Consider the following 11,636-nt stretch of genomic DNA (forward strand, 5'->3'; position numbering starts at 1 on the left):
ATCTGACCAGTTTGAGTTTCTGGATTTGGAAGACAAGGTGCCCCTTGCCCTCTATTCACTTTAAAGGAAGCTGAGGCTATCAGATCAATACACACCTCACCATTTGGCCAGATCAGTCTGACCCTACATCTCACTCTGCTTGAACTGCTGCTAGAACAAAGATGTGTGTGCCACAACAAATTATTCAGCTAGCTCAGAGGAGCTTGGCACTGAGTTCTTCCTCTCTTGAGTACTTCTGATCAATGCAGCTTTCCACTATAGGACCCACAGTGCATCAAGGCCATAAATCCACATTGAGGTTACTCAAGAGGAATCTTCACAACTGTCTCAGATCCCTAGTCAGCTGAGCTTCTGCTCTTGTCAAGACCTGGCATCCCCAAGATCTTCCATAAAGAGAGAAGGGAAAACCTGAGCAACCAGTAGAACCTCTTCCTTCTTCTCCCACCTCCTCCCAGTCTCAAAGTTTAAGGCAGTGTTTAAGTTGCCGTTTCTAATTGGACTTATGCCCACAGAAATCTCTGCCAACACACAGGACTAATTTAGACATCACCCATTAAACAGTAACCAGCGTAGGGTAAAGTGAGCGCACACGGTGGTGAGAGTGCCTAGTAGGGATTCTCCAAGGGTAATACCCCAGATGGGCATTTCTACCATTTCTTAGAGGTGAAGTTCATATCTCTGTATGTGTAGAAGTGCCATTAATGCTTGAAACTCTTAACTTCTGACAGGAGATTGCACTCTTTGCCTGAATTTTCATCTTCTCAGCTAAGCCTTTGCTGAAAGACAATGGATTGGGTCACTCTTGTTCCTGTAGGGTTATTGTTCATACTCATTCTCCTGCTGATTCTGAAAAGACAACATGTCTGTAAGAGCCACGCAAGAGAAAACTTCCCCCCGGGACCCACGCCTTTACCCATCATTGGAAATCTGCACATCATGGATCTGAAGAGACCTTACCTGACAATGCTAGAGGTAAATTCTGTTGTTCCTTTTCTTAGAGCTCTCTGTCTAAGGCAGTCACTGACCCCCCCAAAAGGGGTACAATTTTTTCTCTGGAGAGGTAGGTTCAAATGCAGCAGAATTAATTATCTGCAGCAACTGTTCTTCCTATCACATGATATTGTGTCAGTGCAGGGGGATTGACTTCCAGCCACATCAAGAGAATTGACCTATTTCTGTGGAACACAGGAAACGCTGGGGTTCTCCAGACAAGGGTAACTAGAAGAAAGGGGCCCTACAGTTCCTACAGGAACTTCCACCAGGGGCTGCTGAAACATTTAGGAGGAGACCAGAATTTTCTGGAGGCTGTTTGGTGGATTCAGCCATCAGGGAACTGACAGAAAACAGCTTCTTGGTTCTCTCCCTTCATCCTCGCCATGAAGGAGGAACTTTCCTGGTTTCCCAAAGCAAAGCAGGAAACAAACAAACACTGCTTATTCTTTCACATCTGGTGGCGGTAAACTCCAGGACTTCAGGGAAGATGGTGTGTGACAGATAGTGTATGATTTTTGGGGCCCTCTCACTGCTCTACTCCTCAAAGCCATGAACAGCAAACCTAAGAGTTTCAGACAGTTCCTGTGCCCTGATGTACCACCACCTTGAAAACTGTCTGCTTCTGGGCTGGGGAACATTTCCAACATATCCCCTATGAGTTCTCAGCTTCTCAATCAAAAGTTACCTGCAGAATCCGTGTAGTGGATGCAGTTACCTCATAACTCAAAATGAAGCAATTCTTAACCTGCTTTCCTCAATTTCATTCCCATGTGAGCCATGCAGTCTATTCCTGCCTGGTTGTGGCTGCAGCTCTTCCACTTTGTCACTAAAGGCAGTAACTCCAGCTGCACCTAAAGGCATAACTCCAGACTATTTAAGAGTTGTTACTCATTATTCCAGCTGATTTGTAATTCCCCAGATTTGTATACTGGGAACTGAACAGGTTTTGCCATGTTTACTGAGAAATTCACTTTCCGTTTGTCTCTTCAAAGGAACACAGGGCCAAGCCTGTCTGCTCTTCAGCCTTTCCTTTAGCCCCTCTAAAAGTCTGTTACTCAAATACCTAACAGAGGATTACAGACCCCATTGTGATTCTTTTCCTCACAAGAGCTCCGACATTTGTATGACAAATTCTCCACTTTTTGGACAGTGAATGAAAAGCCAATGCCATGCAGGAAAGTAAACCTGCTGAGAAACAAGTATTTTGAGCTTGCTGAAAATCATCTTCTTTTATTGTCCCCTTTCATCTGACTAGCTATCCAAAACATATGGCCCAGTCTTCAGCATTCAGATGGGACTAAGGAAAATGGTGGTGCTAGCAGGATATGACGCAGTGAAGGAAGCTCTGGTGAACCAGGCGGATGCATTTGCAGGGAGACCTAAAATACGAGTTGTTGAAGAAGCAGGAAAAGGAAAAGGTGAGTGTGCTGTTCTGTTCCCCATACACCTGCCTTCTGCAAAGAAGAATGAGACTTCCTCCATGGAGAGGAGAATGCAGAACGTCTCACTTTGTTTTGCAAAGCATGTGAGGCAATGGAAATGAGGGGGAAACTGAACAATGTGTGGTGATATTCATCGGAGATAAGGAGAGACAATATTCTTAATTTACACATAAACATATAATTTAGAGGTCTGAATCTGCAGCTGAGTCTTCCCTTAGAGGTGACACGGTGAGGAGCTGACATGGGGCCGTCTCCTGTTGTCTTCTCACAAAGGCCACCCTTGCAACTGCCCAGCTACCAAAACCTTGCCACATAAACCCAATACAAGCTGGCAGAGAAGCGTCTACTGCATCATCAGCACTATCTCCAAATAGTCCTTGTGAGATTGATATTATTGAATGCTTATTTTAAATTTTCCTGTTCAATTTATATTTGAGAATAAATCTCTCCTAAAGAGAGAATAAACAATAACCCAAGCCTTTAGTTTGCTTCCCCAGAGGAAGCTCACTCTTGCTCTGAGTTCTTCTGGTGCAGATTTCACCCCCCCACAGGTGTTAGACCCTGAACCTGATCTTTTGATTCCCATAAATATTGATGGGATACATGGAAATAGGGACATGAGAGACTGTCATCTCCTGACAGGAAAGCAAGAGTGAGCACATTTGTATCTTGTGACCAGCTCTGAGTAACCAATGTATTGTTAAATACTGACCTATCTGCAAATGATTTCTTTCCTCACTAGGGACAGTTTCTTGAACAAGACTCTAAGCAAGAATAAGAGAGCATGATAGGTGCAAGGAGAGTAAATAGCAGCACCAGCTTGACCAAAACTTCTCTGCAGATGCCACTGAGAATTCTCTGCAGCTTTTCTAGTGTGTAGGGGGGTGGGATCACCCCCACCAAGTAGGGAGATTTTCCAAACAGATGCCCATATTTGAGGTTTCATTTACTCTCTATAATCTACATAAGTACACAGGCGCTCTTGAGAGAGGATGCATCTCACCTAAGGGAGACGTCTAAGGTTAATGAGCTCACTCATCATCCCAGGTGGTGTCCCAGAGGCACAATTCCAACACCCTGTTCTAAACAAGGCTGAACAAAAGCCCTCATGTCTCAGGGCACATCAGACACCTCATGAACTCAGAACGGCAGCTGCTTCCCTCAGACCTTTCTCCTGACATATCTTTCCTGTCTTATTTCATTCTATGTGGGGACACAACATGTCTTGAGAGCTTGACAGGTTTCCTGCCAGCACTCATCTTTACCAGGATTCAGGGCAGATGAGGAATCTTTGCTCTCATGATGAAATTTTTATTTCTGTGTTTTCATTTTCCATTTCAGGAGTTATATTTTCTGATGGAGAAAACTGGAAAGTGATGCGAAGATTTACTCTTACAACCTTACGAGACTTTGGAATGGGCAAGAAGGCCATAGAGGATCGTGTTGTAGAAGAGTATGGATGCCTGGCAGACACCATTGAGGCACAGAAAGGTGGGGGGAATCTTACCTTCATAACACTTATTTTCCTCAAGCCTGCTACAAAAATGCCAAGGGTCAAGAAAGAAAAGTCTCTGAACTCTTTCAGAGATCCACCTTTCTCCAGCATCCATGCTCCGAGGAGTTTATATGAGCTGTCTGTCTCTGTCTCTCTACCTGGCAATTGCCTGACATGCAAATGAAAAGCATTCACTGAGGCACTGGAAGTCAAACATAGAGTCAGACATCAAACAGCACGTCTGAGAAGAGTAATTTGTTCCTCCATGTGCAGCGCCTTTGATTGATTTAGTGGCACTGGGAGAGTAGAAGGCTATCGCAAAGACTTGAATACCTATACTAAAAAATTGATTGTCCCTAAAGTCACATGTCTGTGAAACCCCTTCCAACAGGAGGCAGAACATCCAGTTACACATTTCACCAGCATCACCCAAGATTATTTCTCACTAGGCTCAGTTACCAACAGCAGGACTTCAGTAGGTAGCTCTTTCGACCAAGCAGACTTGGGATAAAAACAGATTTCTACATCACCATTCTAGTTCAGGCTTCAAGTACTCACCTTGAACCCCTGAAAGCTGTATCCAGCTGCAAAGGGGATGCACCTGTGGGATCTAGAAGCTGTAGAAGTGAGACCCCCTGCAGGAAAGATTGAGTGAACAACAGCTACTGAGTTAGGAGATTGGACCTAGAGGGCCTAAAGGGACACAGTCCAACTCTCAAAGAATAGTGGTGATACGGGACAGCCCAGGATGGCACCGATGGGGGAAGTGGCAATGCTGAGTTTCCCTTATACCAGGAAACTTTAAGATCATGTATGCCCAAACAGAGCAGCCTGGGGAAAGACCACAAAGACCCAGGACCGCAATAGTCTTGGAGAAAATGCAGGGGAGCACAGAAGACTTGCATTCAGTCTCTGGTCTGTCAAAATGCCGTTAGGGACATGAGAACCCTGAGATGGGGGAGCCTTTCCTCCTGCCATCTCTGTGCCTATCGTGTCCCAGACTTCACTGAGACTTTGCATGTTACTTTAATTAATTAGAATAACTACTGACTTTGTTGTTTGCACCACCTTTTCCCATGCTAGGGAAGCCCCTTGAGATGACTATGATGATGAATGCTGCTATTGGTAATGTCATCGTGTCCATATTGCTTGGAAAGCGATATGACTATGAAGACCCCACATTCAAAAGGCTCCTGTCATTGGTGAACGAAAATGTCAGGATTTTTGGAACTCCGTCGGTTTTGGTAATTCATACTGTTTGAATATTGCTATTCAAAAGCATGATTATACAGTGGTATACAGAGGTACACCTCTCCAACGCTGATCATTGCAACACATTTATCTATACATGACAAATGCACCTTGAAATGGCAGAAAGCGGACCTTATTTATGGATTTCTCTTAGCAGCATAGCCTGGGAAATTATAAGTTCCTCCTTTCATGAAGAATTGAACAACATGTAATATGATACAAGGATTGTGTCCCCTAGCAATAGAAGTTGATCATTATTCCCCATCTCCCATTACAAACAACAAGGTCAAAATCGGTGTGGGAATGCCTATAACTGCCTCTTAAACTTGACACTCCCAATTCCAACCAGTGTGGAGAGGGAGGGATGAATTCTCTAGGAGTGGAGAGGTAGGAAATTCTGTCAAGGACATATGCACAAACATGGGATTTCTAGGCCATCATCAACTAGTGTGATTAATATGCAGTGTAAGAGGGAATAAATTTTAACCATTTCACACAGTTGGCCAGGGAAAAAGGAGGACAAAGGAACATATTGCATCTTGAGTATAAGGCTGTACACCATTTTCTGTAAGGGCTTCTTCTTGTTGAACTATGGTACATCTGCTTAGCAGCTGTTTCTTCTTCCTCACCATCTCTGCATCTTGCAGATGTACAACATGTTCCCAGTCCTTGGATTCCTCCTGAAGGACCACAAAATTTTTATTCAGAATGTAAAAGAAATCAATGCTTTTATCAAAGTGACTTTCACAGAACATCTCAAAGCCCTGGACAGAAACGACCAGAGGAGCTTCATTGACACTTTCCTCATGAGACAACAAGAGGTAATTGAGTCCTAGCAGCTTCTTCAGGTCTCCTCACTTTCCTTTCAAAGCTTGGTAGATAAACAAATGTTCTTCAGCAGAGGTCTAGCATGTGCAAAAGTCCTACCAAAAACTGTGGTCAGACTAAAAGACTCTGCAGTCATTTCAGCTAGGAGATAAATTGATCACAGACAAGCATCTTTTATGTGTCCCCAGTAATTCATCAGGAAAATACAAAACACTATTTCAGCAAGCAAAGTATGGGAAGCTGTTAGTTTAAAATCCCTTTCTGTACCATAGCATTTCTGATTCTTTTTTAAAAATCACATCCCCCTTCATAGAGATGTACCCAGGGAAAGCTCTAGGCCCAGGACTCTTCAGTACATATTTCTCAGTTTCAGTTGCCAGCTCACACAAGATTTCATTTACCTGCTTCAACAAAACTCTAGTTTTACAGTTCTTGTAAAAATGTGTCAGTGTTTGTACCCAGGCCTCACCTCTATGTGGTACGGCCTCGTCAGGTTTCAGCCCAAGTCTGCTATAGCAAAAGCATGAGTTCACTGCTGGATTACAGGGGAACATGAACCACCCTTCTAGGCTCTCTTTTGATGCTAGTGGCAGGTAAAGGCAATATCATCATGGGCCAAGTCCCCAGTACCTCTTGAGTTCATGACAAAACCCAGCTCTGACAGCAAATTTGTTCCTCTTCCCAACAAATCTCATCCTGCAAGATGCTCTGCTCCAGGACCCATGGGCAGAAAAACTCTGAAGCAAATAATTGAATGACATGGGTGGCCCCAGTGACTGGTCGCTCTTTTCCAAAATATTCTTGTCATCACTGACATTTTCCAAGCTGAAGACCCTTGTTGACTTGAGTGTGTGTTCTTGTGGGCAGCATGAGCAATCCAAACACTCTATCTCAAGACTCAGCTTAGAACAGGTTTCTCAAGGCATCCCCTCAAAACCTTCCTATCCTTTACACTTAACCCCTCCCTGAGGGATGCGTATGAAAGTTTTTCCCTGTTCTCCAATGAAAAAGTGCCTTCTTGAATCTTTAATTGACTGATACTATTATTGTTTCATATCTCCAGGAGAATGGAAAGGCTAATGGATATTTCCATAATGAAAACTTAACTGGGGTTGTGAGAAATCTGTTTGTAGCTGGCGTGGAGACCACATCCATCACTTTGCGCTGGGGCCTTCTGCTCATGATGAAATATCCTGAAATTCAGAGTAAGTGGAAACTAGGCAATCAGTGGCTTCTTTCTCATCAGGTCACCTCAAATGTGACTTCACATTGAGCAGGGCTGAACAAAAAGTGAATTCTCCACATCCCCCTATTCCTAGCAGAAGAAAGAGACATTCAAGTGATCTGTCTATGTATGATCCCTATTCCTTTCACAGAAAAGGTCCAAGAAGAGATAGAGCGAGTGATAGGGTCAAACCCCCCACGAATCGAGCATCGAATTCAAATGCCATATACGGATGCTGTTGTACATGAAATTCAAAGGTTTGCTAATATCCTGCCATTGAACTTGCCGCATGAGACTACTGCAGACGTGACCCTCAAAGGCTATTTCATTCCCAAGGTGAGACAACTTCTGCACTACTTTTCTTCCCTCCATCCCCAGTGCAACACATCTCCCTTTCAAGTCCTGCTTGCGTCCAAGGATGCTTGCTCACACTGGGGTTCTCAAAGCTACTTTGGCAGGAGCTCCCCTATTAAAGTGGGTGTTTTGAGCTCCAACACTCGCCATTGCTCTGATGGTGACAGCAACACCATCCTCGGTGCAATAACTGCTCTGCCTTGGCTTGCAGGGAACCTACATTGTCCCCTTACTGGCCTCTGTCCTGCAAGACAAATCCCAGTGGGAGAAACCAGACGTCTTCTACCCTGAGCATTTCCTGGACTCTGAGGGGAAGTTTGTAAAGAAAGACGCTTTCATGCCTTTTTCAGCAGGTATCTTTCATTTTGTTTTTAGGGCTCTGAGGGGAACTGGACATCTAAGACTACTTTCCCATTGCAGCTGGCCTCTCAGACTCTTCCCAGAAGTCTCCTCTCCTCTCCTCTCCTCTCCTCTCCTCTCCTCTCCTCTCCTCTCCTCTCCTCTCCTCTCCTCTCCTCTCCTCTCCTCTCCTCTCCTCTCCTCTCCTCTCCTCTCCTCTCCTCTCCTCTCCTCTCCTCTCCTCTCCTCTCCTCTCCTCTCCTCTCCTCTCCTCTCCTCTCCTCTCCTCTCCTCTCCTCTCCTCTCCTCTCCTCTCTCCTCTCCAGTCCCCCCCTCTCTTCTCCTCTCTCTTCCTCTCCTCTGACAACAGCTCAAGACGCAGGTCCCACTGACTTTCTTATGGCTGTTCTGCATTTTGTTCCAGGGCGGAGGACCTGTGCTGGAGAGACTCTTGCCAAAATGGAGCTCTTCCTCTTCTTCACCAGCCTCCTGCAGAGGTTCACCTTCCACCCTCCTCCTGGAGTTTCCATCTCAGACCTGGACCTCTCTCCCTCCACCAGGATCACCATCACGCCAGTGACTCATGAGGTCTGCGCAGTGCCACGTTCCTAGGGCTTTTCTTAGTCATCTGCTTTTCCTGAAACACCCAGATGAAATACCTATGTCTCTAGTCCCACATGAGAAGTTTGGTACTTCTGAATCCAGTAGGGCATTTTTAGCCCAAGCGCACCTTGGCTCATAGCCGGAGGTGTCTCTCCCACCATTACAGCAGGCGGCAGTCCTGACTTCCAACCACTCCTTGAAAGGGAAGGTGATGGTCATTGTGAAGATGAATCCCACGAGGGCGATAGCAAAGTCCATTTCATTCTGTCCTTCCTTACACCTCTGCATGTTCCCCTCTGTATTGGGTTTGCGTGTCAAGGTTTTGGTAGCGGGGGGCTACAGGGGTGGTTTCTGTGAGAAGCTGCTAGAAGCTTCCCCTATGTCTGATAGAGCCAATGCCAGCCGGCTCCAAAACGGACCCACCGCTGGCCGAGGCCGAGCCCATCAGTGACAGTGGTAGCGCCTCTGGGATAACATATTTAAGAAGGACGAAAAAACAGCTGCACAACAGCAAATGCAGCCGGAGAGAGGAGTGAGAATATGGGAGAGGAACAACTCTGCAGACACCAAGGTCAGGGAAGAAGGAGGGAGAGGAGGTGCTCCAGGTGCTGGAGCAGCAATTCCCCTGCAGCTTGTGGTGAAGACCATGGTGAGGCAGGCTGTCCCTCTTCAGCCCATGGAGGTCCACAGTGGAGCAGATACCCACCTGCAGCCTGTGGAGGACCCTACGCCAGAGCAGGTGGATGCGCCCAAAGGAGGCTGTGACCCTGTGGGACGCCCGCATTGGAGTAGGCTCCTGGCAGGACCTGTGGCCCCATGGAGAGAGAGAAGCCCAAGCTGGAGCAGGTTTTCTGGCAGGACTTGTGAGCCCATGGGGGACCCACGCTGGAGCAGTCTGTTCCTGAAGGACTGCACCCCATGGAAGGGACCCACGCTGGAGAAGTTCATGAAGCACTGCAGCCCATGGGAAGGACTGACATTGGAGAAGTTCATGGAGGACTGTTTCCTGTGGGGGGACCCCATGCTGGAGCAGGGGAAGAGTGTGAGGAGTCCTCCCCCTGAGGAGGAAGGAGTGGCAGAAACAACGTGTGACGAACTGACCGCAACCCCCATTCCCTGTAGCCCTGAGCCGCTGGGACGGGAGGAGGTCAAGAATTCAGGAGTAAAGTTAAGCTGGGAAGAAGGGAGTGGTGGGGGAAAGGTGTTTTAAGATTTAGTTTTTATTTTCTCATTATCCTACTCTGATTTGATTGGTAATAAATTAAACTAATTTCCCCAAGTTGAGTCTGTTTTGCCCGTGATGGTAATTGGTGAGTGATCTCTCCCTGTCCTTACCTCGACCCACGAGCCTTTCATTATATTTTCTCTCCCCTGTCCATCTCAGGAGGGGAGTGACAGAGCAGCTTTGGTGGGCACCTGGCGTCCAGCCAGGGTCAACCCACCACATCCTCGATGAAAAAGGCCGGGGCCAGTCTCTGGGCCAGACCTCAAAAGGTACTGTGCTGATCTATACATACACACACAAAAACCCAAGAGCTTTCACCTTCCACACCTCCAGCACAGCTACATCCAAACTGCCTAGTGAAAATGGTCCATTACACAATTTAACCTTGCACCAGTGCCCTAAATGCACACACAACACATGCACGCAGAAATATAACTGAACGGCTCAACCTGAGACAAGGAAACGTAAGATGTTCACCTGATGCAGGACTGCAGTGCAGATGCGTAGAGGGCTCTCAGGTAATGCCATGTGGTTATATGCTGCCTGGAAGTTAAAATTAATTTAGTTTACTACAGAATAATGTGCATATTAATGATAAAGGTAAAAACACAGAAAAATAAAAAGTCCTTCTCCATTTCAAATCAAACTGTTGCCAATGTTGCCTTCAAAGCTGGAAAGATCTTCTTTCACACCTGAAATGGCTTCTGGGGGGTGCACCCTTGCCTGGAACAGACAACCAGTGCTGTGCTCCCAGCAGGACCTGAGCAAACCAGTCCTTCTGTGGCACCTCTTAGGCCTCTCCTCATCTTTCTCATACACTCCTGCAGTAGCTTTTTAGTCACAAAAACAAGTTGTCTTAGTCACAAGAAGTCTTCTTAGACTTCAGTAAGGCTTTTGACACTATCTACCATAAGATTCTCATAGACAAGTTGTTGATGTATGGGCTAGATGAGCAGACAGTGAGGTGGGTTGAAAACTTGCTGAAAAGCCAGGCCCAGAGGCTAGTGATCAGTGGTGTGAAGTCCAGCTGGAGGCCAGTAACTAGCAGGGTACTCCAGGGGTCAATACTGGGTCCAGTCCTGTTTAATGTCTTCATTAATGATTTAGATGATGGGGCAGAGTGTACTCTCAGCAAGTTTGCTGATGACACCAAACTGGGAGGGGTGGCTGATACAGCAGAAAGTTGTGCCACCATCTAGAGGTTCCTCAATAGGCTAGAGAAATGGACTGACAGGAACCTCATGAAGTTCAACAAGGAGAAGTGCGAAGTCCTGCACCTGGGGAGACACAACCTCAGGCAAACAACCCCCCAGTACATGCTGGGGACCACCCACCTGCAAAGCAGTTTGACAGAAAAAGACCTGGGGGTCCTGGTGGACACCAAGTTGAACATGAGGCAATAATGTGCCATTGCCGCAAAGAAGGCTACTGGTATCCTGGACTGCATTAGGAGGAGTGTTGCCAGCAGGTCAAGGGAGGTGATCCTTCCCCTCGACTCAGCACTGGTGAGGCCACACCTGGAGTGCTGTGTCCAGTTTGGGGATCCCCAGTACAAAAGAGATATGGACATACTGGAGAAAGTCCAGCAAAGGGCCACCAAGATGCTGAAGGGACTGGAGCATCTCTTATATGAGGAAACACTGAAAGAGCTGGGACTGTTTAGCCTAGAGGAGAAAAGGCTCAGGGGGATCTTATCAGTATGTATAAACACCTGGAGAAAGGGTACAAAGAAGACAGAGCCAGGCTCTTGTCAGTGGTGTCCAGTGACAGGACCAGAGGCAATGGGCACAAACTGAAACACAGGAGGTTCCCTCTGAACATCAGGAAACACTTTCTTACTGCGAGAATGACCGAGCGCTGGCACAGATTGCCCAGGGAGCT

The 11,636-nt window shown here is 46.5% G+C and overlaps 1 protein-coding gene across 1 annotated transcript; it reads left to right on the plus strand.

Moving 5' to 3' along the window:
- The first annotated feature begins 603 nt into the window (after window positions 1-603).
- LOC143157709 (cytochrome P450 2K4-like) lies at window positions 604-10,386 on the plus strand. The gene is made up of 9 exons (XM_076332613.1): window positions 604-972; window positions 2,249-2,411; window positions 3,777-3,926; window positions 5,014-5,174; window positions 5,829-6,002; window positions 7,073-7,214; window positions 7,386-7,570; window positions 7,800-7,941; window positions 8,352-10,386. Exons 1-9 carry the CDS (start codon window positions 787-789, stop codon window positions 8,537-8,539), a joined length of 1,491 nt encoding a protein of 496 aa, XP_076188728.1. The 5' UTR covers window positions 604-786; the 3' UTR covers window positions 8,540-10,386.
- The last annotated feature ends 1,250 nt before the right edge of the window (window positions 10,387-11,636 follow it).

Source organism: Aptenodytes patagonicus, chromosome 3 (assembly GCF_965638725.1).
Source record: "Aptenodytes patagonicus chromosome 3, bAptPat1.pri.cur, whole genome shotgun sequence".
NCBI classification, from domain to species: Eukaryota; Metazoa; Chordata; class Aves; order Sphenisciformes; family Spheniscidae; genus Aptenodytes; species Aptenodytes patagonicus.